This window comes from Scyliorhinus torazame, chromosome 15 (assembly GCF_047496885.1).
Source record: "Scyliorhinus torazame isolate Kashiwa2021f chromosome 15, sScyTor2.1, whole genome shotgun sequence".
In the NCBI taxonomy this organism is placed as follows: Eukaryota; Metazoa; Chordata; class Chondrichthyes; order Carcharhiniformes; family Scyliorhinidae; genus Scyliorhinus; species Scyliorhinus torazame.
In genome coordinates, this window is record NC_092721.1 from 202,779,000 (window position 1) to 202,805,025 (window position 26,026).

At 54.7% G+C, this 26,026-nt stretch overlaps 1 protein-coding gene across 14 annotated transcripts in view; it reads right to left on the bottom strand.

Annotated features, from left to right (window-relative positions):
• pde2a (phosphodiesterase 2A) overlaps positions 1-26,026 on the bottom strand; it is a 698,440-nt gene that overhangs the window by 45,709 nt on the left and 626,705 nt on the right. For all 14 annotated transcript variants that reach the window (XM_072477464.1, XM_072477463.1, XM_072477456.1 and 11 more), the window contains 2 exons: positions 14,964-15,051; positions 247-294 (listed from right to left, as the gene is read on the bottom strand). In XM_072477464.1, the coding sequence (XP_072333565.1) occupies positions 247-294; positions 14,964-15,051 (136 nt within the window). The remainder of the gene's footprint in view (positions 1-246; positions 295-14,963; positions 15,052-26,026) is intronic.

Consider the following 26,026-nt stretch of genomic DNA (forward strand, 5'->3'; position numbering starts at 1 on the left):
CCCTCAGTGTACCCGAACAGGCGCCGGAGTGTGGCGACTAGGGGCTTTTCCCAGTAACTTCATTGCAGCGTTAATGTAAGCCTACTTGTGACAAGAAAGATTATTATGATAAAGGTGGAAGCCTGAACTGGAACCGGTTAGCAAGTTAGCTGGTGCAACTGGATTCAACTGGCAAGCGCATTCTTTGAATAGGAACAATCCCATGTATCGTGACTAGGCAGAGGAAGACAAAACGGAATCGCATACCTCCATGACCGAGCCTTCAGAGCTGTACAACGCAGCCAACACAGACTTCTGCAGGGACAAGAAAAAATTCATGTCATTAAAAAAGGTCTTTTATACCTCGACAGATAATAATCAGGACAGGAAAACCTTCAATGTTAGATTTTACTGGCAGCATTTCTGGGAGGTACCCTGGGATGTTTTAGCATGGCAAGGAAAGAGTTGCATTTGTACAGCACTATTCACAACCACAGGATGTGCCAACGTGCTTTCCAGCCAATGGAGTGCTTTGTGAAGTCCAGTCACTGTTGGAATGTACGAAACACAGCAAGATGGCAACAGCAGCGATCTAACAGCAACGAGATAGTCCGGTTAGTGTTCTTGTGATGTTTGGGCCTGGATACCAGGGAGAACTCCCCTGCTATTGTTCAAAATTTACAAGATGTGTGCGTCGCTGGCCCAACATTCATTGCCCATCCCCAATTGCCCCTGCACTGAGTGTCTCGCTCGGCCATTTCAGAGTCAACCCCAGAGCTGTGGGTCTGGAGCCACATGTAGGCCAGACCGGGTAAGGACGGCAGATTTCCTTCCCTGAAGGATATTAGTGAAGCAGAAGGGTTTTTACAACAATTGACAATGGTTTCATGGTCATTATTAAGACTGTTAATTCTAGATTTTTATTCAATTCAAATTTCACCATCTGCCACCGTGGGATTCGAACCCATGGTCTCCAAAGCATTATCCTGGGTCTCTAGAACACGAATACAGGGACAATACCACTACGCCACCAGCACCTCAATAAGGCAGATGGGGGCTCAGTTCAATAACTCGTCCCAAAACGCAGCACATCTGACAGTGCGGCACTCCCTCAGTACTGACCCTCTGACAATGCGGCACTCACTCAGCACTGACCCTCTGAAAGTGCAGCACTCCCTCAGTACTGACTCTCAGACAGTGCAGCACTCCCTCAGTACTGACCCTCTGACAGTGCGGCACTCACTCAGTACTGACCCTCTGACAATGCGGCACTCACTCAGTACTGACCCTCTGACAGTGCGGCACTCACTCAGTACTGACCCTCTGACAATGCGGCACTCACTCAGCACTGACCCTCTGAAAGTGCAGCACTCCCTCAGTACTGACTCTCAGACAGTGCAGCACTCCCTCAGTACTGACCCTCTGACAGTGCAGCTCTCCCTCAGTACTGACTCTCAGACAGTGCAGCACTCCCTCAGTACTGACCCTCTGACAGTGCAGCGCTCCCTCAGTACTGACCCTCTGACAGTGTAGCACTCCCTCAGTACTGACTCTCAGACAGAGTAGCACTCCCTCAGTACTGACTCTCAGACAGTGCAGCACTCCCTCAGTACTGACCCTCTGACAGTGCGGCACTCACTCAGCACTGACCCTCTGACAGTGCAGCACTCCCTCAGTACTGACCCTCTGACAGTGCAGCACTCCTTCAGTACTGACCCTCTGACAGTGCAGCACTCCCTCAGTACTGACCCTCTGACAGTGTAGCACTCCCTCAGTACTGACTCTCAGACAGTGCAGCACTCCCTCAGTACTGAACCTATGACAATGCAGCGCTCGCCCAGTACTGACCCTCTGAAAGTGCAGCTCTCCCTCTGTCCTGACTCTATGACAGTGCAGCACTCCCTCAGTACTGACTCTCTGACAGTGCAGTGTTCCCTCAGCACTGACCCTCTGACAGTACGGCACTCCCTCAGTACTGACCCTCTGACAGTGCAGCACTCCCTCAGCACTGACTCTCTGACAGTGCAGCACTCCCTCAGTACTGACCCTCTGACAGTGCAGCACACCCTCAGTACTGACCCTCTGACAGTGCAGCACTCACTAAGTACTGACCCTCTAAAAGTGCCGCATTCCCTCAGTACTGACTCTCTGACAGTGCAGCACTCCCTCAGTACTGACCCTCTAAATGTGCAGCACTCCCTCAGTACTGACCCTCTGACAGTGCAGCACTCACTAAGTACTGACCCTCTAAAAGTGCCACATTCCCTCAGTACTGACTCTCTGACAGTGCGGCACTCCCTCAGCACTGACCATATGACAGTGCAGCACTCTCTCAGTACTGACCCTAGGATTCTCTGGGAGGCCAGGGAAGAGATTGCTGGACCTTTGGCTTTGATTTTTATGTCATCATTGGCTACAGGAATAGTGCCAGAGGACTGGAGGACAGCAAATGTGGTCCCTTTGTTCAAAAAGGGGAGCAGAGACAACCCCGGCAACTATAGACCGATGAGCCTCACGTCTGTAGTGGGTAAAGTCTTGGAGGGGATAATAAGAGACAAGATTTATAATCATCTAGATAGGAATAATATGATCAGGGATAGTCAAGCATGGCTTTGTGAAGGGTAGGTCATGCCTCACAAACCTTATTGAGTTCTTTGAGAAGGTGACTGAACAGGTAGACGAGGGTAGAGCAGTTGATGTGGTGTATATGGATTTCAGCAAAGCGTTTGATAAGGTTCCCCACGGTAGGCTATTGCAAAAAATACGGAGGCTGGGGATTGAGGGTGATTTAGAGATGTGGATCAGAAATTGGCTAGCTGAAAGAAGACAGAGGGTGGTGGTTGATGGGAAATGTTCAGAATGGAGTACAGTCACAAGTGGAGTACCACAAGGATCTGTTCTGGGGCCGTTGCTGTTTGTCATTTTTATCAATGACCTAGAGGAAGGCGCAGAAGGGTGGGTGAGTAAATTTGCAGACGATACTAAAGTCGGTGGTGTTGTCGATAGTGTGGAAGCATGTAGCAGGTGACAGAGGGATATAGATAAGCTGCAGAGCTGGGCTGAGAGGTGGCAAATGGAGTTTAATGTAGAGAAGTGTGAGGTGATTCACTTTGGAAGGAATAACAGGAATGTGGAATATTTGGCTAATGGTAAAGTTCTTGAAAGTGTGGATAAGCAGAGGGATCTAGGTGTCCATGTACATAGATCCCTGAAAGTTGCCACCCAGGTTGATAGGGTTGTGAAGAAGGCCTATGGAGTGTTGGCCTTTATTGGGAGAGGGATTGAGTTCCGGAGTCGGGAGGTCATGTTGCAGCTGTACAGAACTCTGGTACGGCCGCATTTGGAGTATTGCGTACAGTTCTGGTCACCGCATTATAGGAAGGACGTGGAGGCTTTGGAGCGGGTGCAGAGGAGATTTACCAGGATGTTGCCTGGTATGGAGGGAAAATCTTATGAGGAAAGGCTGATGGACTTGAGGTTGTTTTCGTTGGAGAGAAGAAGGTTGAGAGGAGACATAATAGAGGCATACAAAATGATCAGGGGGTTGGATAGGGTGGACAGTGAGAGCCTTCTCCCGCGGATGGATATGGCTGGCACGAGGGGACATAACTTTAAACTGAGGGGTAATAGATATAGGACAGAGGTCAGGGGTAGGTTCTTTACGCAAAGAGTAGTGAGGCCATGGAATGCCCTACCTGCTACAGTAGTGAACTCGCCAACATTGAGGGCATTTAAAAGTTTATTGGATAAGCATATGGATGATAATGGCATAGTGTAGGTTAGATGGCTTTTGTTTCGGTGCAACATCGTGGGCCGAAGGGCCTGTACTGCGCTGTATTGTTCTATGTTCTATGTTCTATGACCCTCTGACAGTGCAGCGTGCCTCAGCACTGACCACATGACAGTGCAGCACTCCCTCAGTGCTGACCCTCTGACAGTGCAGCACTCTCTCAGTACTGACCCTCTGACAGTGCAGCATTCCCTCAGTACTGACCCTCTGACAGTGCGGCACTTCCTCAGTACTGCCCCTCTGACAGTGCAGCGCTCCCTCAGTACTGACTCTCTGACAGTGCAGCACTCCCTCAGTACTGACCCTCTGACAGTTCATCGCTCGCTCAGTACTGACCCTCTGACAGTGCGGCACTCCCTCAGCACTGACCATATGACAGTGCAGCACTCTCTCAGTACTGACCCTCTGACAGTGCAGCATTCCCTCAGTACTGACCCTCTGACAGTGCGGCACTTCCTCAGTACTGCCCCTCTGACAGTGCAGCGCTCCCTCAGTACTGACTCTCTGACAGTGCAGCACTCCCTCAGTACTGACCCTCTGACAGTGCGGCACTCCCTCAGTACTGACTCTCTGACAGTGCAGCACTCCCTCAGTACTGACCCTCTGACAGTGCGGCACTCCCTCAGTACCGACTCTCTGACAGTGCAGCACTCCCTCAGTACTGACCCTATGACAGTTCATCGCTCGCTCAGTACTGACTCTCTGACAGTGCGGCACTCCCTCAGTACTGACCCTCTGACAGTGCAGCGCTCCCTCAGTACTGACCCTCTGACAGTGCAGCACTCCCTCAGTACTGACCCTCTGACAGTGCGGCACTCCCTCAGTACTGACTCTCTGACAGTGCAGCACTCCCTCAGTACTGACCCTCTGACAGTGCATCGCTCGCTCAGTACTGACCCTCTGACAGTGCGGCACTCCCTCAGCACTGACCATATGACAGTGCAGCATTCCCTCAGGACTGACCCTCTGGCAGTGCGGCACTCCCTCAGTACTGACCCTCTGACAGTGCAGCACGCCCTCAGTACTGACCCTCGGACAGTGCAGCACTCCCTCAGTACTGACCCTCTGACAGTGCAGCACTCCCTCAGTACTGACCCTCTGACAGTGCAGCACTCCCTCAGTACTGACCCTCTGACAGTGCGGCACTCCCTCAGTACTGACCCTCTGACAGTGCGGCATTCTCTCAGTACTGACCCTCTGACAGCGCGGCACTCCCTCAGTACCGACCCTCTAACAGTGCAGCACTCCCTCGGTATTGACCCTGTGATATCACAGCACTCCCTTCGTCCAGAGGGTCAGTACTGAGGGAGTGCTGCACTGTCAGAGGGTCAGTACTGAGGGAGTGCTGCACTGTCAGAGGGTCAGTACTGAGGGAGAGCTGCACTGCCAGAGGGTCAGTACTGAGGGGGCGCTGCACTGTCAGAGGGTCAGTACTGAGGGAGCGCTGCATTGTCAGAGGGTCAGTACTGACGGAGTGCTGCACTGTCAGAGGGTCAGTACTGAGGGAGTGCTGCACTGTCAGAGGGTCAGTACTGAGGGAGTGCCGCGCTGTCAGAGGGTCAGTACTGAGGGAGCGCTGCACTGTCAGAGGGTCAGTGCTGAGGGAGTGCTGCACTGTGAAAGGGTCAGTACTGAGGGAGTGCCGCACTGTCAGAGTGTCAGTACTGAGGGAGTGCCGCACTGTCAGAGGGTCAGTACTGAGGGAGTGCCGCACTGTCAGAGGGTCAGTAATGAGGGAGTGCTGCACTGTCAGAGGGTCAGTACTGAGGGAGTGCTGCACTGTCAGAGGGGCAGTACTGAGGGAGTGCTGCACTGTCAGAGGGTCAGTACTGAGGGAGTGCCGCACTGTCAGAGGGTCAGTGCTGAGGGAGTGCTGCACTGTCAGAGGGTCAGTACTGTGGGAGTGCTGCACTGTCAGAGGGTCAGTACTGAGGCTGCACTGTCAGAGGGTCAGTACAGAGGGAGTGCCGCACTGTCAGAGTGTCAGTACTGAGGGAGTGCCGCACTGTCAGAGGGTCAGTACTGAGGGTGTGCCGCACTGTCAGAGGGTCAGTACTGTGGGAGTGCTGCACTGTCAGAGGGTCAGTACTGAGGGAGTGCCGCACTGTCAGAGGGTCAGTACTGAGGGAGCGCTGCACTGTCAGAGGGTCAGTACTGAGGGAGTGCCGCACTGTCAGGGGGTCAGTACTGAGGGAGTGCTGCACTGTCAGAGGGTCAGTACTGAGGGAGTGCTGCACTGTCAGAGGGTCAGTACTGAGGGAGTGCTGCACTGTCAGAGGGTCAGTACTGAGGGAGCACTGCACTGTCAGAGGGTCAGTACTGAGGGAGTGCCGCACTGCCAGAGGGTCAGTACTGAGGGAGTGCTGCACTCTCAGAGGGTCAGTACTGAGGGAGTGCCGCACTGTCAGAGGGTCAGTACTGTGGGAGTGCTGCACTGTCAGAGGGTCAGTACTGAGGCTGCACTGTCAGAGGGTCAGTACAGAGGGAGTGCCGCACTGTCAGAGTGTCAGTACTGAGGGAGTGCCGCACTGTCAGAGGGTCAGTACTGAGGGTGTGCCGCACTGTCAGAGGGTCAGTACTGTGGGAGTGCTGCACTGTCAGAGGGTCAGTACTGAGGGAGTGCCGCACTGTCAGAGGGTCAGTACTGAGGGAGCGCTGCACTGTCAGAGGGTCAGTACTGAGGGAGTGCCGCACTGTCAGGGGGTCAGTACTGAGGGAGTGCTGCACTGTCAGAGGGTCAGTACTGAGGGAGTGCTGCACTGTCAGAGGGTCAGTACTGAGGGAGTGCTGCACTGTCAGAGTGTCAGTGATGAGGGAGTGCCGCACTGCCAGAGGGTCAGTACTGAGGGAGTGCTACACTGTCAGAGGGTCAGTACTGAGGGAGTGCTGCACTGTCAGAGGGTCAGTACTGAGGGAGTGCCGCGCTGTCAGAGGGTCAGTACTGAGGGAGTGCTGCGCTGTTGGAGGGTCAGTACTGAGGGAGTGCTGCACTGTCAGAGGGTCAGTACTGAGGGAGTGCTGCACTGTCAGAGGATCAGTACTGAGGGAGTGCCGCACTGTCAGATAGTCAGTACTGAGGGAGTGCTGCACTGTCAGAAGGTCAGTACTGAGGGAGTGCCGCACTGTCAGAGGGTCAGTACTGAGGGAGTGCTGCACTGTCAGATAGTCAGTTCTGAGGGAGTGCTGCACTGTCAGAGGATCAGTACTGAGGGAGTGCTGCACTGTCAGAGGGTCAGTACTGAGGGAGTGCTGCACTGTCAGATAGTCAGTTCTGAGGGAGTGCTGCACTGTCAGAGGATCAGTACTGAGGGAGTGCTGCACTGTCAGAGGGTCAGTACTGAGGGAGTGCTGCACTGTCAGATAGTCAGTTCTGAGGGAGTGCTGCACTGTCAGAGGGTCAGTACTGAGGGAGTGCCGCACTGTCAGAGGGTCAGTACTGAGGGAGTGCTGCACTGTCAGAGGGTCAGTACTGAGGGAGTGCCGCACTGTCAGAGGGTCAGTACTGAGGGAGTGCTGCACTGTCAGAGGGTCAGTACTGAGGGAGTGCCGCACTGTCAGAGGGTCAGTACTGAGGGAGCGCTGCACTGTCAGAGGGTCAGTACTGAGGGAGTGCCGCACTGTCAGGGGGCCAGTACTGAGGGAGTGCTGCACTGTCAGAGGGTCAGTACTGAGGGAGTGCTGCACTGTCAGAGGGTCAGTACTGAGGGAGTGCTGCACTGTCAGAGGGTCAGTACTGAGGGAGCACTGCACTGTCAGAGGGTCAGTACTGAGGGAGTGCCGCACTGCCAGACGGTCAGTACTGAGGGAGTGCTACACTGTCAGAGGGTCAGTACTGAGGGAGTGCCGCACTGTCAGAGGGTCAGTACTGAGGGAGTGCTGCACTGTCAGAGGGTCAGTACTGAGGGAGTGCCGCGCTGTCAGAGGGTCAGTACTGAGTGAGTGCTGCGCTGTTGGAGGGTCAGTACTGAGGGAGTGCTGCACTGTCAGAGGGTCAGTACTGAGGGAGTGCTGCACTGTCAGAGGATCAGTACTGAGGGAGTGCCGCACTGTCAGATAGTCAGTACTGAGGGAGTGCTGCACTGTCAGAAGGTCAGTACTGAGGGAGTGCCGCACTGTCAGAGGGTCAGTACTGAGGGAGTGCTGCACTGTCAGAGGATCAGTACTGAGGGAGTGCTGCAGTGTCAGAGGGTCAGTACTGAGGGAGTGCTGCACTGTCAGATAGTCAGTTCTGAGGGAGTGCTGCACTGTCAGAGGGTCAGTACTGAGGGAGTGCTGCACTGTCAGAGGGTCAGTACTGAGGGAGTGCCGCACTGTCAGAGGGTCAGTACTGAGGGAGTGCCGCACTGTCAGAGGGTCAGTACTGAGGGAGTGCCGCACTGTCAGAGGGTCAGTACTGAGGGAGTGCCGCACTGTCAGAGGGTCAGTACTGAGGGAGTGCTGCACTGTCAGAGGGGCAGTACTGAGGGAGTGCTGCACTGTCAGAGGGTCTGTACTGAGGGAGTGCAACACTGTCAGAGGGTCAGTACTGAGGGAGTGCCGCACTGCCAGAGGGTCAGTACTGAGGGAGCGTCGCACTGTCAGAGGGTCAGTACTGAGGGAGTGCTGCACTGTCAGAGGGTCAGTACTGAGGGAGTGCTGCACTGTCAGAGGGTCAGTACTGAGGCACTACTGCACTGTCAGAGGGTCAGTACTGAGGGAGTGCTGCACTGTCAGAGGGTCAGTACTGAGGGAGTACAGCACTGTCAGAGGGTCAGTACTGAGGGAGTGCTGCACTGTCAGAGGGTCAGTACTGTGGGAGTGCCGCACTGTCAGAGGGTCAGTACTGAGGGAGTGCTGCACTGTCAGAGGGTCAGTACTGAGGGAGTGCTGCACTGTCAGAGGGTCAGTACTGAGGGAGTACTGCACTGTCAGAGGGTCAGTACTGAGGGAGTGCTGCACTGTCAGAGGGTCAGTACTGAGGGAGTACTGCACTGTCAGAGGGTCAGTACTGAGGGAGTGCTGCACTGTCAGAGGGTCAGTACTGTGTGAGTGCCGCACTGTCAGAGGGTCAGTACTGTGGGAGTGCTGCACTGTCAGAGGGTCAGGACTGAGGGAGTGCTGCAATGTCAGAGGGTCAGTACTGAGGGAGTGTCGCACTGTCAGAGGGTCAGTACTGAGGGAGTGCTGCACTGTCAGAGGGTCAGTACTGAGGGAGTGCTGCACTGTCAGAGGGTCAGTACTGAGGGAGTGCCGCACTGTCAGAGGGTCAGTACTGAGGGAGTGACGCACTGTCAGAGGGTCAGTACTGAGGGAGTGCCGCACTGTCAGAGGGTCAGTACTGAGGGAGTGCCGCACTGTCAGAGGGTCAGTACTGAGGGAGTGCCGCACTGTCAGAGGGTCAGTACTGAGGGAGTGCTGCACTGTCAGAGGGTCAGTACTGAGGGAGTGACGCACTGTCAGAGGGTCAGTACTGAGGGAGTGCCGCACTGTCAGAGGGTCAGTACAGAGGGAGTGCCGCACTGTCAGAGGGTCAGTACTGAGGGAGTGCCGCACTGTCAGAGGGTCAGTACTGAGGGAGTGCCGCACTGTCAGAGGGTCAGTACTGAGTGAGTGCCGCACTGTCCGAGGGTCAGTACTGAGGGAGTGCCGCACTGTCAGAGGGTCAGTACTGAGGGAGTGCTGCACTGTCAGAGGGTCAGTACTGAGGGAGAGCTGCACTGTCAGAGGGTCAGTACTGAGGGAGAGCTGCACTGTCAGAGGGACAGTACTGAGGGAGTACTGCACTGTCAGAGGTCAGAACTGGGGGAGTGCTGCACCATCTGAGGGTCTGTACTGAGGGAGTGTGGCACTGTCAGAGGGTCAGTACTGAGGGAGCGTGGCACTCTCAGAGGGTCAGTACTGAGGGAGTGCTGCACTGTCAGAGTGTCAGTACTGAGGGAGTGCTGCACTGTCAGAGGGTCAGTACTGAGGGAGTGCTGCACTGTCAGAGGGTCAGGACTGAGGGTGTGCTGCACTGTCAGAGGGTCAGTACTGAGGGAGTGCCGCACTGTCAGAGGGTCAGTACTGAGGGAGTGCCGCACTGTCAGAGGGTCAGTACTGAGGGAGTGCTGCACTGTCAGAGGGTCAGTACTGAGGGAGTGCTGCACTATCAGAGGGTCAGTACTGAGGGAGTGCCGCACTGTCAGAGGGTCAGTACTGAGGGAGTGCTGCACTGTCAGAGGGTCAGTGCTCAGGGATTGCTGCACTGTCAGAGGGTCAGTACTGAGGGAGTGCTGCACTGTCAGAGGGTCAGTACTGAGGGAGTGCTGCACTGTCAGAGGGTCAGTACTGAGGGAGTGCTGCACTGTCAGAGGGTCAGTACTGAGGGAGTGCCGCACTGTCAGAGGGTCAGTACTGAGGGAGTGCTGCACTGTCAGAGGGTCAGTACTGAGGGAGTGCCGCACTGTCAGAGGGTCAGTACTGAGGGAGTGCCGCACTGTCAGAGGGTCAGTACTGAGGGAGTGCTGCACTGTCAGAGGGTCAGTACTGAGGGAGTGCCGCACTGTCAGAGGGTCAGTACTGAGGGAGTGCTGCACTGTCAGAGGGTCAGTGCTGAGGGAGTGCTGCACTGTCAGAGGGTCAGTACTGAGGGAGTGCTGCACTGTCAGAGGGTCAGTACTGAGGGAGTGACGCACTGTCAGAGGGTCAGTACTGAGGGAGTGCCGCACTGTCAGAGGGTCTGTAAAGAGGGAGTGCCGCACTGTCAGAGGGTCTGTACTGAGGGAGTGCCGCACTGTCAGAGGGTCAGTACTGAGGGCGTGCTGTACTGTCAGAGGGTCAGTACTGAGGGAGTGCTGCACTGTCAGAGGGTCAGTACTGAGGGAGTGCCGCACTGTCAGAGGGTCAGTACTGAGGGAGTGCTGCACTGTCAGAGGGTCAGTACTGAGGGAGCGCTGCACTGTCAGAGGGTCAGTACTGAGGGAGTGCCGCACTGTCAGGGGGCCAGTACTGAGGGAGTGCTGCACTGTCAGAGGGTCAGTACTGAGGGAGTGCTGCACTGTCAGAGGGTCAGTACTGAGGGAGTGCTGCACTGTCAGAGGGTCAGTACTGAGGGAGCACTGCACTGTCAGAGGGTCAGTACTGAGGGAGTGCCGCACTGCCAGACGGTCAGTACTGAGGGAGTGCTACACTGTCAGAGGGTCAGTACTGAGGGAGTGCCGCACTGTCAGAGGGTCAGTACTGAGGGAGTGCTGCACTGTCAGAGGGTCAGTACTGAGGGAGTGCCGCGCTGTCAGAGGGTCAGTACTGAGTGAGTGCTGCGCTGTTGGAGGGTCAGTACTGAGGGAGTGCTGCACTGTCAGAGGGTCAGTACTGAGGGAGTGCTGCACTGTCAGAGGATCAGTACTGAGGGAGTGCCGCACTGTCAGATAGTCAGTACTGAGGGAGTGCTGCACTGTCAGAAGGTCAGTACTGAGGGAGTGCCGCACTGTCAGAGGGTCAGTACTGAGGGAGTGCTGCACTGTCAGAGGATCAGTACTGAGGGAGTGCTGCACTGTCAGAGGGTCAGTACTGAGGGAGTGCTGCACTGTCAGATAGTCAGTTCTGAGGGAGTGCTGCACTGTCAGAGGGTCAGTACTGAGGGAGTGCTGCACTGTCAGAGGGTCAGTACTGAGGGAGTGCCGCACTGTCAGAGGGTCAGTACTGAGGGAGTGCCGCACTGTCAGAGGGTCAGTACTGAGGGAGTGCCGCACTGTCAGAGGGTCAGTACTGAGGGAGTGCCGCACTGTCAGAGGGTCAGTACTGAGGGAGTGCTGCACTGTCAGAGGGGCAGTACTGAGGGAGTGCTGCACTGTCAGAGGGTCTGTACTGAGGGAGTGCAACACTGTCAGAGGGTCAGTACTGAGGGAGTGCCGCACTGCCAGAGGGTCAGTACTGAGGGAGCGTCGCACTGTCAGAGGGTCAGTACTGAGGGAGTGCTGCACTGTCAGAGGGTCAGTACTGAGGGAGTGCTGCACTGTCAGAGGGTCAGTACTGAGGCACTACTGCACTGTCAGAGGGTCAGTACTGAGGGAGTGCTGCACTGTCAGAGGGTCAGTACTGAGTGAGTACAGCACTGTCAGAGGGTCAGTACTGAGGGAGTGCTGCACTGTCAGAGGGTCAGTACTGTGGGAGTGCCGCACTGTCAGAGGGTCAGTACTGAGGGAGTGCTGCACTGTCAGAGGGTCAGTACTGAGGGAGTGCTGCACTGTCAGAGGGTCAGTACTGAGGGAGTACTGCACTGTCAGAGGGTCAGTACTGAGGGAGTGCTGCACTGTCAGAGGGTCAGTACTGAGGGAGTACTGCACTGTCAGAGGGTCAGTACTGAGGGAGTGCTGCACTGTCAGAGGGTCAGTACTGTGTGAGTGCCGCACTGTCAGAGGGTCAGTACTGTGGGAGTGCTGCACTGTCAGAGGGTCAGGACTGAGGGAGTGCTGCAATGTCAGAGGGTCAGTACTGAGGGAGTGTCGCACTGTCAGAGGGTCAGTACTGAGGGAGTGCTGCACTGTCAGAGGGTCAGTACTGAGGGAGTGCTGCACTGTCAGAGGGTCAGTACTGAGGGAGTGCCGCACTGTCAGGGTCAGTACTGAGGGAGTGCCGCACTGCCAGAGGGTCAGTACTGAGGGAGCGTCGCACTGTCAGAGGGTCAGTACTGAGGGAGTGCTGCACTGTCAGAGGGTCAGTACTGAGGGAGTGCTGCACTGTCAGAGGGTCAGTACTGAGGCACTACTGCACTGTCAGAGGGTCAGTACTGAGGGAGTACAGCACTGTCAGAGGGTCAGTACTGAGGGAGTGCTGCACTGTCAGAGGGTCAGTACTGTGGGAGTGCCGCACTGTCAGAGGGTCAGTACTGAGGGAGTGCTGCACTGTCAGAGGGTCAGTACTGAGGGAGTGCTGCACTGTCAGAGGGTCAGTACTGAGGGAGTACTGCACTGTCAGAGGGTCAGTACTGAGGGAGTGCTGCACTGTCAGAGGGTCAGTACTGAGGGAGTACTGCACTGTCAGAGGGTCAGTACTGAGGGAGTGCTGCACTGTCAGAGGGTCAGTACTGTGTGAGTGCCGCACTGTCAGAGGGTCAGTACTGTGGGAGTGCTGCACTGTCAGAGGGTCAGGACTGAGGGAGTGCTGCAATGTCAGAGGGTCAGTACTGAGGGAGTGTCGCACTGTCAGAGGGTCAGTACTGAGGGAGTGCTGCACTGTCAGAGGGTCAGTACTGAGGGAGTGCTGCACTGTCAGAGGGTCAGTACTGAGGGAGTGCCGCACTGTCAGAGGGTCAGTACTGAGGGAGTGACGCACTGTCAGAGGGTCAGTACTGAGGGAGTGCCGCACTGTCAGAGGGTCAGTACTGAGGGAGTGCCGCACTGTCAGAGGGTCAGTACTGAGGGAGTGCCGCACTGTCAGAGGGTCAGTACTGAGGGAGTGCTGCACTGTCAGAGGGTCAGTACTGAGGGAGTGACGCACTGTCAGAGGGTCAGTACTGAGGGAGTGCCGCACTGTCAGAGGGTCAGTACAGAGGGAGTGCCGCACTGTCAGAGGGTCAGTACTGAGGGAGTGCCGCACTGTCAGAGGGTCAGTACTGAGGGAGTGCCGCACTGTCAGAGGGTCAGTACTGAGTGAGTGCCGCACTGTCCGAGGGTCAGTACTGAGGGAGTGCCGCACTGTCAGAGGGTCAGTACTGAGGGAGTGCTGCACTGTCAGAGGGTCAGTACTGAGGGAGAGCTGCACTGTCAGAGGGTCAGTACTGAGGGAGAGCTGCACTGTCAGAGGGACAGTACTGAGGGAGTACTGCACTGTCAGAGGTCAGAACTGGGGGAGTGCTGCACCATCTGAGGGTCTGTACTGAGGGAGCGTGGCACTCTCAGAGGGTCAGTACTGAGGGAATGCTGCACTGTCAGAGTGTCAGTACTGAGGGAGTGCTGCACTGTCAGAGGGTCAGTACTGAGGGAGTGCTGCACTGTCAGAGGGTCAGGACTGAGGGTGTGCTGCACTGTCAGAGGGTCAGTACTGAGGGAGTGCCGCACTGTCAGAGGGTCAGTACTGAGGGAGTGCCGCACTGTCAGAGGGTCAGTACTGAGGGAGTGCTGCACTGTCAGAGGGTCAGTACTGAGGGAGTGCTGCACTATCAGAGGGTCAGTACTGAGGGAGTGCCGCACTGTCAGAGGGTCAGTACTGAGGGAGTGCTGCACTGTCAGAGGGTCAGTGCTGAGGGATTGCTGCACTGTCAGAGGGTCAGTACTGAGGGAGTGCTGCACTGTCAGAGGGTCAGTACTGAGGGAGTGCTGCACTGTCAGAGGGTCAGTACTGAGGGAGTGCTGCACTGTCAGAGGGTCAGTACTGAGGGAGTGCCGCACTGTCAGAGGGTCAGTACTGAGGGAGTGCTGCACTGTCAGAGGGTCAGTACTGAGGGAGTGCCGCACTGTCAGAGGGTCAGTACTGAGGGAGTGCCGCACTGTCAGAGGGTCAGTACTGAGGGAGTGCTGCACTGTCAGAGGGTCAGTACTGAGGGAGTGCCGCACTGTCAGAGGGTCAGTACTGAGGGAGTGCTGCACTGTCAGAGGGTCAGTGCTGAGGGAGTGCTGCACTGTCAGAGGGTCAGTACTGAGGGAGTGCTGCACTGTCAGAGGGTCAGTACTGAGGGAGTGACGCACTGTCAGAGGGTCAGTACTGAGGGAGTGCCGCACTGTCAGAGGGTCTGTAAAGAGGGAGTGCCGCACTGTCAGAGGGTCTGTACTGAGGGAGTGCCGCACTGTCAGAGGGTCAGTACTGAGGGCGTGCTGTACTGTCAGAGGGTCAGTACTGAGGGAGTGCCGCACTGTCAGAGGGTCAGTACTGAGGGAGTGCTGCACTGTCAGAGGGTCAGTACTGAGGGAGTGCTGAGTTTCTTTTAATTATTACCAAAACCCGATTGGCTAGCTAATTGTGTGAGTTGCAATTCATTCGTTGCCTGTCTGATTTGTCTGTGGAGGTTGCTGCCTTTTGGAAAGGGGGTTATTGAGGATACACCATGTTCCTCTCTGAGGAGGAATTGCTGCTCGCTGAGTCCCTACGCGAGGCCGTTGAGGGACGTTGGAGGGAGCCCCCCCCCTCATGACGTTGGAGGGAGCCCCCCCCCTCATGACGTTGGAGGGAGCCCCCCCCTCATGACGTTGGAGGGAGCCCCCCCCTCATGCTGATGCTCTCCTGAACTGACAACACTTACTGATGCCACTTGAAATGAGTTGGTGGTCCCTCGGTGGTCCAGGTCATGACACATACATGACACAAACAATGCCAGGATCTCCATATCACTGTCAATGCAATAGAGGGTAAAATGTTAGCGACATCATTAGGAAAGAAGACAGGTGATCTGCTCCCCCGCTAACTCTTTTAAACAGTTCCCAGGGTGAGCTCGCTACAAAACAGTCCCAATCCTACAGATTCCTGTGTTTGTTCAGGAACATTGAGGACCACGGTTCAGTCACCGAGTTGTACAAAATGCTTTGTGACTGTCGGGGAGACGGCAGCTCAGGTCTGACTGCTCAATGTTCCCAACTGCATTGCATCAGTTCAACACTTTCCCATTCACTCCCGCTGAATCCCTGTGGAACAACCCCTTTCCTATTCACTCCCGCTGAATCCCAATGGAACAAACCCTTTCCCATTCACTCCCACTGAATCCCAGTGGAACAAACCCTTTCCCATTCACTCCCGCTGAATCCCAGTGGAACAACCCCTTTCCCATTCACTCCCGCTAAATCCCAATGGAACAGACCCTTTCCCATTCACTCCCGCTGAATCCCAATCGAACAAATCCTTTCCCATTCACTCGCGCTGAATCCCAGTGGAACAAACCCTTTCCCATTCACTCGCGCTGAATCCCAGTGGAACAAACCCTTTCCCATTCACTCCCGCTGAATCCCAATGGAACAAACCCTTTCCCATTCACTCCCGCTGAATCCCAATGGAACAAACCCTTTCCAATTCACTCCCGCTGATTACCAATGGAACAACCCCTTTCCCATTGACTCCCGCTGAATCCGAATGGAACAAACCCTTTCCCATTCACTCCCGCTGAATCCCATGGACCAAACCCTTTCCCATTGACACCCACTGAATCCCAATGGAACAAACCCTTTCCCATTCACTTCCGCTGAATCCCAATGGAACAAACCCTTTCCCATTCACTCCCGCTGAATCCCAATGGAACAAACCCTTTCCCATTCACTCCCACTGAATCCCAATGGAACAAACCCTTTCCCATTTACTCTCGCTGAATCCCAATGGAACAAACCCTTTCCCATTCACTCCCGCTGAATCCCAATGGAACAAACCCTTTCCCATTCACTCCCGCTGAATCCCAATAGAACAAACCCTTTCCCATTCACTCCCGCCGAATCCCAATGGAACAATACCATTCCCATTCACTCCCGCTGAATCCCAATGGAACAAACCCTTTCCCATTCACTCCTGCTGTATCCCAATGGAACAAACCCTTTCCCATTCACTCCCACAGAATCGCAATGGAACAAACCATTTCCCATTCACTCCCGCTGAATCCCAGTGGACCAAACCCTTTCCCATTCACTCCCGTTGAATCCCAATGGAACAAACCCTTTCCCATTCACTCCTGCTGTATCCCAATGGAACAAACCCTTTCCCATTCACTCCCGCTGAATCGCAATGGAACAAACCATTTCCCATTCACTCCCATTGAATCCCAATGGAACAACCCCTTTCCCATTCACTCCCGCTGAATCCCAATGGAACAAACCCTTTCCCATTCACTCCCGTTGAATCCCGGTGGAACAGACCCTTTCCCATTCATTCCCGCTGAACCCCAATGGAACAAACCCTTTTCCATTCAATCCTGCTGAATCCCAGTGGAACAAACCCTTTCCCATTCACTCCCGCTGAATCCCAGTGGAAGAAACCCTTTCTATTCACTCCCGCTGAATCCCAATGGAACAAACCTTTTCCCATTCACTCCCGCTGAATCCCAATGGAACAAACCCTTTCCCATTCACTCCCACTGAATCCCAGTGCAACAAACCCTTTCCCATTCACTCCCACTGAATCCCATTGGAACAAACCCTTTCCCATTCACTCCCCCCAATCCCAGTGGAACAGACCCTTTCCCATTCACTCCCACTGAATCCCAATGGAACAAACCCTTTCCCATTCACTCCCGCTGAAACCCAATGGAACAAACCCTTTCCCATTCACTCCCTCTGAATCCCAATGGAACAAACCCTTTCCCATTCACTCCCACTGAATCCCAGTGGAACAAACCCTTTCCCATTGACTCCCGCTGAATCTCAATGGAACAAACACTTTCCCATTCACTCCCGCTGAATCCCAATGGAACAAACCCTTTCCCATTCACTCCCGCTGAATCCCAATGGAACAACCCCTTTCCCATTCACTCCCGCTGAATCCCAATGGAACAAACCCTTTCCCATTCACTTCCGCTGAATTTCAATGGAACAAACCCTTTTTCAGTCGCTCCCGCTGAATCCCAATGGAACAACCCCTTTCCCATTCACTCCCGCTGAATCCCAATGGAACAACCCCTTTCCCATTCACTCCCGCTGAATCCCAGTGGAACAAACCCTTTCCCATTCACTCCCGCTGAATCCCAATGGAACAAACCCTTTCCCATTCACTCCCGCTGAATCCCAATGGAACAAACCCTTTCCCATTCATTCCGCTGAATCCCAATGGAACAAACCCTTTCCCATTCACTCCCGCTGAATCCCAATGGAACAAACCCTTTCCCATTCACTCCCGCTGAATCCCAATGGAACAACCCCATTCCCATTCACTCCCGCTGAATCCCAATGGAACTACTGCTTTCCCATTCACACCCGCTGAATCCCAATGGAACAAACCCTTTCCCATTCACTCCCGCTGAATCCCAATGGAACAAACCCTTTCCCATTCACTCCCGCTGAATCCCATGGAACAAACCCTTTCCCATTGACTCCCACTGAATCTCAATGGAACAAACCCTTTCCCATTCACTCCCTCTGAATCCCAATTGAACAAACCCTTTCCCATTCACTCCCACTGAATCCCAGTGGAACAAACCCTTTCCCATTGACTCCCGCTGAATCTCAATGGAACAAACACTTTCCCATTCACTCCCGCTGAATACCAATGGAACAAACCCTTTCCCAGTCGCTCCCGCTGAATCCCAATGGAACAACCCCTTTCCCATTCACTTCCGCTGAATTTCAATGGAACAAACCCTTTTTCAGTCGCTCCCGCTGAATCCCAATGGAACAACCCTTTTCCCATTCACTCCCGCTGAATCCTAATGGAACAACCCCTTTCCCATTCACTCCCGCTGAATCCCAGTGGAACAAACCCTTTCCCATTCACTCCCGCTGAATCCCAATGGAACAAACCCTTTCCCATTCACTCCCGCTGAATCCCAATGGAACAAACCCTTTCCCATTCACTCCCGCTGAATCCCAATGGAACAAACCCTTTCCCATTCACTCCCGCTGAATCCCAATGGAACAATACCATTCCCATTCACTCCCGCTGATCCCAATGGAACAAACCCTTTCCCATTCACTCCCGTTGAATCCCAATGGAACAAACCCTTTCCCATTCACTCCCGCTGTATCCCAATGGAACAAACCCTTTCCCATTCACTCCCGCTGAATCCCAATGGAACAAACCCTTTCCCATTCACTCCCATTGAATCCCAATGGAACAACCCATTTCCCATTCACTCCCGCTGAATCCCAATGGAACAACCCCTTTCCCATTCACTCCCGCTGAATCCCAATGGAACAAACCCTTTCCCATTCACTCCCGCTGAATCCCAGTGGAACAGACCCTTTCCCATTCACTCCCGCTGAATCCCAATGGAACAAACCCTTTCCCATTCACTCCCGCTGAATCCCAGTGGAACAAACCCTTTCCCATTCACTCCCGCTGAATCCCAATGGAACAAACCCTTTCCCATTCACTCCCGCTGAATTCCAATGGAACAAACCCTTTCCCATTCACTCCCGCTGAATCCCAATGGAACAAACCCTTTCCCATTGACTCCCGCTGAATCCCAATGGAACAAACCCTTTCCCATTCACTCCCGCTGAATCCCATGGACCAAACCCTTTCCCATTGACTCCCGCTGAATCCCAATGGAACAAACCCTTTCCCATTCACTCCCGCTGAATACCAATGGAACAAACCCTTTCCCAGTCGCTCCCGCTGAATACCAATGGAACAAACCCTTTCCCATTCACTCCCACTGAATCCCAGTGGAACAAACCCTTTCCCATTGACTCCCGCTGAATCTCAATGGAACAAACACTTTCCCATTCACTCCCGCTGAATACCAATGGAACAAACCCTTTCCCAGTCGCTCCCGCTGAATCCCAATGGAACAACCCCTTTCCCATTCACTTCCGCTGAATTTCAATGGAACAAACCCTTTTTCAGTCGCTCCCGCTGAATCCCAATGGAACAACCCTTTTCCCATTCACTCCCGCTGAATCCTAATGGAACAACCCCTTTCCCATTCACTCCCGCTGAATCCCAGTGGAACAAACCCTTTCCCATTCACTCCCGCTGAATCCCAATGGAACAAACCCTTTCCCATTCACTCCCGCTGAATCCCAATGGAACAAACCCTTTCCCATTCACTCCCGCTGAATCCCAATGGAACAAACCCTTTCCCATTCACTCCCGGTGATTCCCAATGGAACAATACCATTCCCATTCACTCCCGCTGATCCCAATGGAACAAACCCTTTCCCATTCACTCCCGTTGAATCCCAATGGAACAAACCCTTTCCCATTCACTCCTGCTGAATCCCAATGGAACAAACCCTTTCCCATTCACTCCCATTGAATCCCAATGGAACAAACCCTTTCCCATTGACTCCCGCTGAATCCCAATGGAACAAACCCTTTCCCATTCACTCCCGCTGAATCCCAGTGGAACAAACCCTTTCCCATTGACTCCCGCTGAATCTCAATGGAACAAACACTTTCCCATTCACTCCCGCTGAATACCAATGGAACAAACCCTTTCCCAGTCGCTCCCGCTGAATCCCAATGGAACAACCCCTTTCCCATTCACTTCCGCTGAATTTCAATGGAACAAACCCTTTTTCAGTCGCTCCCGCTGAATCCCAATGGAACAACCCTTTTCCCATTCACTCCCGCTGAATCCTAATGGAACAACCCCTTTCCCATTCACTCCCGCTGAATCCCAGTGGAACAAACCCTTTCCCATTCACTCCCGCTGAATCCCAATGGAACAAACCCTTTCCCATTCACTCCCGCTGAATCCCAATGGAACAAACCCTTTCCCATTCACTCCCGCTGAATCCCAATGGAACAAACCCTTTCCCATTCACTCCCGCTGAATCCCAATGGAACAAACCCTTTCCCATTCACTCCCGGTGATTCCCAATGGAACAATACCATTCCCATTCACTCCCGCTGATCCCAATGGAACAAACCCTTTCCCATTCACTCCCGTTGAATCCCAATGGAACAAACCCTTTCCCATTCACTCCCGCTGTATCCCAATGGAACAAACCCTTTCCCATTCACTCCCGCTGAATCCCAATGGAACAAACCCTTTCCCATTCACTCCCGCTGAATCCCAATGGAACAAACCCTTTCCCATTCACTCCTGCTGAATCCCAATGGAACAAACCCTTTCCCATTCACTCCCGCTGAATCCCAATGGAACAAACCCTTTCCCATTCACTCCCATTGAATCCCAATGGAACAACCCATTTCCCATTCACTCCCGCTGAATCCCAATGGAACAACCCCTTTCCCATTCACTCCCGCTGAATCCCAATGGAACAAACCCTTTCCCATTCACTCCCGCTTAATCCCAGTGGAACAGACCCTTTCCCATTCACTCCCGCTGAATCCCAATGGAACAAACCCTTTCCCATTCACTCCCGCTGAATCCCAGTGGAACAAACCCTTTCCCATTCACTCCTGCTGAATCCCAGTGGAAGAAACCCTTTCTATTCACTCCCGCTGAATTCCAATGGAACAAACCCTTTCCCATTCACTCCCGCTGAATCCCAATGGAACAAACCCTTTCCCATTGACTCCCGCTGAATCCCAATGGAACAAACCCTTTCCCATTCACTCCCGCTGAATCCCATGGACCAAACCCTTTCCCATTCACTCCCGCTGAATCCCAGTGGAACAAACCCTTTCCCATTCACTCCTGCTGAATCCCAGTGGAAGAAACCCTTTCTATTCACTCCCGCTGAATTCCAATGGAACAAACCCTTTCCCATTCACTCCCGCTGAATCCCAATGGAACAAACCCTTTCCCATTGACTCCCGCTGAATCCCAATGGAACAAACCCTTTCCCATTCACTCCCGCTGAATCCCATGGACCAAACCCTTTCCCATTGACTCCCGCTGAATCCCAATGGAACAAACCCTTTCCCATTCACTCCCGCTGAATCCCAATGGAACAATACCATTCCCATTCACTCCCGCTGAATCCCAATGGAACAAACCCTTTCCCATTCACTCCCGTTGAATCCCAATGGAACAAACCCTTTCCCATTCACTCCCGCTGTATCCCAATGGAACAAACCCTTTCCCATTCACTCCCGCTGAATCCCAGTGGAACAAACCCTTTCCCATTCACTCCCGCTGAATCCCAATGGAACAAACCCTGTCCCATTCACTCCCGCTGATTCCCAATGGAACAAACCCTTTCCCATTCACTCCCGCTGAATCCCAATGGAACAAACCCTTTCCCATTCACTCCCGCTGATTCCCAATGGAAGAAACAGGGCTGCATTCTCCATTTCAGAAACTGTGGGCGCGATCTTCCCAAAATGGAACAAAGTCCCCGGGGGAGCGCGTTTAGCCGCGTGTCGCACAGAATTTACAGTGAGAAGGAGGCCATTCGGCCCATTAAGTCTGCACTGGCCCTTGGAAAGAGCACCCTACCTAAGCCCACATCTCCACCCTCTCCCCACACTTCCATCCTATCCCTATAACCCCACCTTACCTTTTTTTTTGGACACTAAGAGAAATTTAGCGCGGCCAATCCACCTAACCTGCACATCTTTGGACTGTGGGAGGAAACCGGAGCACCCGGAGGAAACCCACGTAGACACGGGACCCAAGCCGGGAATCGAACCTGGGACCCTGGAGCTGTGAAGCCACAGTGCTAACCACTGTGCTACTGGCTTTGAATACGGGGACTGATTCCCAAATGCCCCAACACCCAGACTGAGCAACAATCACAGGTAGAAAATGCCAGCTTGGCGTCCTGGCCGTGCCAACCTGGCACCTTGGCTGTGCCAGGGCACCACCCTGCTCAAAGGGAATGCAATGGGGGCCTCCGTTCCCCTTGGAGACCCCAGCGAGTGCCATTCTGTCTGGTCCCTGTTTGTGGGGACTAGCGCTGGACGGCGCTCGCCCGCGATCACCGAGGCGAAGGAGATAGATCCCAACACCTCAGGTACCTCGGGAATCTGCACATTACAGTGAGACTTTACTGCTTCGCTCTAATATGCAGATTTGCTAAAAAGTGATCCCCCCCCATTGTGGGCAGGGTTCACATCGCAACGCCTTGCGCGATTGCGTTGAATCCCGCAAGGCCCGTTGCGAGCCGATCGATTCCCTGGAGCGGGGTCTCCCGGCTTTCACCGGCCACTGTGCGCCGCTGCGAGATGCTTTTCCAGTGTAGCGGAGGATTGCGCCCGAAGAGTTGATGCCAGGACTGAATTGGTGATGATCTATGACAACAAAACTGGTGCTGTTCCCAGACCAATTGATCAACCGTTCATGGACTAGTACCGGCGCCACGTGGAACGCGACTGATTCCAATGAAAAACGGTGTCTGAGTCGGCATTGACACTCGAGAGGCTGACACGCTCCCTGCACACACAATCCCAGCCAAGGAGAGCGGCACTGATGCGAAAACTGAGACCCTGCTGGACGCCAAGGAGGAGAGGTGGGCCCCCCTGTGCCCCACGGGGTGAAGAGGGAGGTTGCCACCCGCCACGGTGTACCGGGCCTGGCCGCAGGTGGGAGAGGTGGTGAGCCGTGGGCAACATCGCCAGCATCAACCAGGGAAGGGGGTGGGGGCTGGTGAGTGGGCACCCGTACGGCCGGTGTCACTCTGCACAACCCGGGGCCGCGATGGGCGATCAGTGGGGTGCGTAGCCAGATGGCTGCCTTGCAGGCTGCGGCAATGGCGGTCCGCGCCTGGGCACCGCGGTCCTGTGGGGGTCACCACGACCCCACGGCCAATCTGAGGCTTGCCAAACCTGACTGGACACATCCCATCACTTGACCTCCCACCAGCAATAACCCTGCCCCCCTCCCCCCTTACTTTCCAACCACTGGTCAACTGAGAGGGGACCCTCGTCTCCCGTCCTCCCACCAACAACAAGGGGGAAAACGAATCGACTACTCATTAACAGAAGGAATGGTTCTTGCCTGTCGGTCAAATATAGTTTTCCCATTTCCAGCCTGGAGTGTGGATTTACCAGGATGATACCTGAGCTACAAGGAGAGATTACACAGATCTGGGTTGTATTCTCCAGCATCGAGATGGTTGAGGGGTGATTTGATCAAAGCTTTCAAAACGTTTAAAGAAAACAGAGAGGTTAGAGAGCGAAAAGCCACCTCTATTTGGTTAAAGACTCGAGGACGAGCAACCTTAGAGTAAAGGTGCGAGCCAGACCGTTCAGGAGTGGAGTTAATGATGCGCAATCAATTACTCTCCAGACAAGGTGAGTCATAACTAATAGGCTAGAACTGTACCCAGATGCTTCGATACAGAAAGTGAAGGCTGCTGGGACGGCATCGGTTCTTATACCCCGCCTCTCAGGGCGGAGCTATGTGCGTTAGCCAATGGTAGACTCCTAGGTCTAGCCAATGGGCATCCGCCTCTCAGGTACCGCAATACCTGGTACTACCACAGTTAAGAAACCGTCAAAGTTGGAACTCTCATCCACAAAGCACGAGATCAGATTTTGCCACATTTTCAAGTTGCGATCGGGGTTGTTATTAATCGAAGGGATTGAGGGACGCAGGGCCAAGGCATTGGGTCACAGATCAACCCTGATCTCATTAACTGGTGGAACAGGCTCGAGGGGCTGAATGGCCTCATCCTGCTCCTGGATTCCCCAACGGGATTACGCCTGAATTTCGGGACTCCAGGGTGACCCTGGAAGAGTTGGCAACCCCGCTTCTGGTGCAAGTCAACAATAGCAAACAGAATCCGCCTCTTGGCCCTGAGCCCAGGGACACTTGCACGAGTTAAAGTGCCCCCCAGCCTGAGGTCAGGCTGAGGACAGCAGTGCCAACTGGGGAGAGGAAAGGGTTAAAGGTTTCCGGCCAGTGGCTGTTCGCCCCCCCCCCCCCCCCCCCTGTGATGTGCTAACCCTGTGCTCCTGTCCCCACACACCCTCTGACCTGATCTGCAATCCACCATTGGCCTGTCTTTCGGCATTTCTAGTACCTGCAGCATTTTAGTTACTGGACATTCCCACTCAGTGTGGCTCATCCCCTCTCCTGGAAAAATTCCAGCAGTGAGGATGTGATTGCCTAACAAGCCCGACATGGAGCAAGTCCCTTTTGCAAGTCAACAACACACTGACTCCTTGTAACTCACGGTCCCGGGGCTATAGCAGATTGAACCACTGGGGGGAGCCAGACACCACTTCCTGATTCCCCCTCACCTGCTGCTTCAGCATCGACATCAGCCCTCCTCGCTCTCCCTTCCCACCATCCCCCTCTCACCTCAACGTCCACCCTTCCCTCTCTCCCGCCAGCCTCCTATCTCCGTCCTCTCCCTCTCGACCCTCAGCTCGCCCATCCCGTTCCTCGCGCTGTTGATCCCTCTGTCTCCAACTGGGCTTCCTCCTCTCTCTTCCCCCCCCTTTTCTACTCCCCTCTCTGCCCTCCCCTTTCACTCCCATGTCTTCCTATTTTTTTTAAATAAACCACCTCGTCTCCTCACTCCCCCTCCTTTTCCTGGGATTGCCGACCCTCCTGGAGTCTCCAGGGATCGAGGATCAATCTCCAGGACGTTGCCGTGGACGGCCCTGGTGAAGGATGGTCGGAACGTTACAATAGATTGATTTATTTCGTCACTTTCTTTGAGGATTTCACTTGGATCAGATATAAAAACATTAAAGTGCGGCTGAAGAGGGCTGTTTGGACGACAGTCAAACACCATCCAATTGAGGGATGAGTTACGTTGGGCGGGATTCTCCAGGTTTTCACGCCAGCGTGGAAACGGTGGTGCTTTACGGCCAAAAATTCGGCGCGGAACGGCCACCGATCCTCCGTTTGGTTGGGGGGGGGGGCGGTTAGCAGACAGTCAGCGTGAATCACGCACGGGCCCCATGGGCGATCCAGATCCCCAGATTTGGCTCATATTAATACCCGGAAGCCGGATTCAGGCGGTGTCCGGGATTCCCCGGCCCGGCTTGGGAGACCTCACCACGGGGTAGCGGTCCACACTAATGTGGATCAGTCGTAACGGAGGCTGGGGGGGGGGGGGGGGGGGGGGGGGGAGGGGGGATGGTGCGAGGGGTGCTTCACAGTGGGGATGCTTGTGTGGTCGGGGACAGGGCAGGGTAGCACCCCGGCACTCCCCCCCCCCTGGCGCCTGGGCACCTTGGCACTGTGTCTCACGCCATGCCAGTGCAGCTCTGGCATTGCCAGGGTTGCCGGGGGATATGCCAGGGGGTCAGGGTCGGGGCCAGAGTGGGCCTTACCAGTTGGGAGGTGGGTGAGGGGGGGAGGGGGAATCACTCACTCTCAGTGCGGCCTCGGTGGGGAGACGCTCCGCGAGGCAGAAACAAACAGCAAAGTGGCGCTGGCTGACGGGGTGATTCTCAGCGCTGCAGGCACCCCACCGTTCAGCGGACTGCAACTCACCATCCCAACACTTCGCTCCTCCTCTCCCTCTTCCCACCATCTCTCCTCCTCCTGCCTCACTCTATCACTTCCCTCCTCCACCCCACCCACTGCCCCCTCCTCCACCCACTGCCCCCTCCTCCACCCACTGCCCCCCTCCTCCACCCACCCACTGCCCCCCTCCTCCACCCACCCACTGCCCCCTCCTCCACCCACTGCCCCCTCCTCCACCCACCCACTGCCCCTTCCTCCACCCACTGCCCCCTCCTCCACCCACTGCCCCCTCCTCCACCCACCCACTGCCCCCTCCTCCACCCACTGCCCCCTCCTCCACCCACCCACTGCCCCCTCCTCCACCCACCCACTGCCCCCTCCTCCACCCACCCACT